A 2,852-nucleotide genomic window follows, 5' to 3' on the forward strand; every position below is an offset into this window, starting at 1 on the left:
AAAAGAACATGTCTAGGGGCCTAAGGAAGTACAGCATACATCTAATATAGTAAGATTTAAGATAATTTTAATATCAGACTCTCACTCCAGGTCAGATAAAATAAGAAAGGGCTTATCCTTCCTCTGAAAAGGAATGAAATTAACGGTGCTAAAAGTTGAAGACAAAGGAATTTTGACAGACCTTTAGTGAATTCAATGAACTGTTAATGTGCAAGTTGTCAGAAACACATTTGTTTGAGGAATAAGGCAGTTTTTTCCTTGCAGAAATTGTCTACCTAGTTTTGAAGAGATCACTGTTACACTCACCTTCAGTATCCAGCTGTCTGTAACAATAACTCGGGCTCCAGGCACTCCTATCACAACTTTGTCTATTCGTCTGAACTCTCTGTTGATGCTGGCTGCCACATGGCCAGATGTGGAATAAGGAAGCTGAGCGTGAGCTTTAAGTGTCCTGCTGATGGGATGGTTGTGCCAGTGGCAGCAGTACCAGTAAATGACAAGCAGCCAGCTGGTCATTTGAAGGCTCACAGAGAGAAAGAGAAAAACTCTCCAGCTGTCACTAATCTGGTGAAAAACAATACAATAGGGCTCAGATTAGATAGAAAACTTATCAACTTGAATAAATAAACTGAGCTTGATGTTTATCTAATTTTTGATAGCCACAGTAGTGGTGTGAAAAATAAAAGGAACACACCACCACGGTCAGTTCAGGAGGCCAATGGAACGCTCCATATTTGAGTGCATATAGGAGTGAGCAGTGCTTAAGTGCTCCTCTTCTGCACTCTGGAGGCTTGGAAAGGGGCTTAAGGGTCAGCACCTGATATTGTAGTCACTGTCACCTGCTGGTTATATCGCTCAAGTACATCAGGCCCAAATAATTCAAATTTCTTTCTTGTGCCACTTGTTCGATTGTGCAGAATTATGCACTAGTGTCACCACTCTATCAACATGTTTACAGTCTGTTTGCCTCAGACCTTGTCACATTTATGTGTTAATCTGTGGTACATATAACCTCAGTGATCATCCACATTTGTATAGTATCTCAGAGAAATGTGAGAAAACTGATGAATTGTGCAGACTTTAAGTTGGCCCAAAACCCCATTTTAATTCGAAAGGTCCTTATGGCTCTCCAGCAGAAGCATAAATATCACTGTTGTTTTGAATACTTATGACAAGTATGATATGGACTGACTTTAAATGACAAAGGAATCATGATGGAGTGTGGCAGTTCTCCATTCCAAAATCTGCAACGCCTCGTTTTCCTGACGCAGCCCAGTTGGGTGGAATTTTTCAACATTTGTTAATTAAAAATTTAGTTTATATTTTAATGCGAATTACTTCAAATCTGTAACTTATGCATTACTAATCCCTCTACACTTGAATATCGAGCAACATCATAAGTATCCAAGGATCCATAAGGTGCCCATTTAGGTACATATTTATATCTTGGAGGCTTAGTGTGCTGACTACTCATTTATCAAAATATTTATTGGCCCAATTTAACACTCGTTCGGAGCAGTTAAATCTTAGCTGTTCATTTCAGAGCACATTAATTTAAGTGATCTGAAATGACCCAACAAGGTCATGCAAAAACAACTATTTAAAACCAGTCAAATACACTGTACTCTAATGTGTCTGGTGACCCTCCATTCACTTGATTGTTGAAAGCTTAGGGTGTCAGTCTGTAACATATTGCTCCACTTGTGTTTCAAAACAGTTGTGGCTCTTATAATTCTTGCATGACAGGTCGACCAACTGTGAATATTAGAGGATGAATATGATCATATACTGTGTCTGATTAAAACGGCACCTACCTGGTGAACATATATCAGGTTCTTTTCTGGGGCAGCAACACACATTCCCATGAAGTAACCTGGGGAGAATAACAGCGTGGGTATGCTTCCCAGTAAATATCTAATATTCCAGTAAATATTATATAACATTTACTGGGAAAAATGTTAGATATGTGGGGTTAGATATAATTAATAATATATTTATTATCTAAATATACTATCTAATACATTTAGATAATATATACTGGAAAGAATACCCATGCTGTATGCATGAAAGCATACCAGCTCTTGGTAATTTAGATTTTAAATTAACAAGATTACCGGATCAACGCTCTGTAATCTGAAAGTCTGTGACCAAGAGTCAGCTAACAGCTAACCTAGAGGAAGAGAACTGTGGATCAGTACAGTGAGGCTGGTCCTCCTCAAATGGTGCCCGATGAAGTCAATATCCTCACTGCCCAGCCAGGGCGAAAACGCATTTTGGATGGTTAAACCTGCTGCGCGGAATTCGTTCGGTGTAAAGATAAGACAAACAGCAAACACGGTATAAGCCAAAGTGAAAGATAACTCCGGATTCTCCATATTTCCTGGACTTTACTTCCGTTTTATTGCTCTTCTGCGTCTTTAGCTTGAATGCGTGCTGTCTTCTTCTTCTTCTTGAAATGTATCCGCGGTTGGCAAGAAACGTTAGGTGAGCATTACCGCCACCAACTGGTAAGGAGTGTGGACCACATGACAAAAAAACAAAACAAAAACGAAATCCTATTTTTGTTATATATATATATATATATATATATATATATATATATATTTTTTTTATTTTTTGAAACCTACACCGTTTCAAAAAATCAAATATAGCCTGATATACTCTGCTTCCTGAGTCCTATTTCAGTAAATCGATAATGTCAAATTTAATTTTCATATTAGGTTCCTAATTAACTTGTTTCTCTGAATCAGATCATTCTTACAACTCAAAATAACATGTTCCACCATCTCATCTTCCACACAGTCACATTTCCCTGTCTGATGTTTCCCTATCAAAAATAGTGATCTGTTCAA

The 2,852-nt window shown here is 37.9% G+C and overlaps 1 protein-coding gene across 1 annotated transcript in view; it reads right to left on the minus strand.

Moving 5' to 3' along the window:
* Positions 1–2,459, minus strand: part of tmem129 (transmembrane protein 129, E3 ubiquitin protein ligase) — a 20,173-nt gene extending 17,714 nt beyond the window's left edge. Inside the window, exons 1-3 of the mRNA XM_015014618.1 lie at positions 2,171–2,459; positions 1,815–1,873; positions 307–564 (exon numbers count right to left, since the gene is read on the minus strand). Coding sequence (XP_014870104.1) covers positions 307–564; positions 1,815–1,873; positions 2,171–2,375 — 522 coding nt within the window. The 5' untranslated portion in view covers positions 2,376–2,459. The remainder of the gene's footprint in view (positions 1–306; positions 565–1,814; positions 1,874–2,170) is intronic.
* Positions 2,460–2,852: the final 393 nt, after the last annotated feature.

Source organism: Poecilia latipinna, unplaced genomic scaffold (genome assembly GCF_001443285.1).
Source record: "Poecilia latipinna isolate Pla-1442-1.1 unplaced genomic scaffold, P_latipinna-1.0 Scaffold1834, whole genome shotgun sequence".
Lineage (NCBI taxonomy): Eukaryota > Metazoa > Chordata > Actinopteri > Cyprinodontiformes > Poeciliidae > Poecilia > Poecilia latipinna.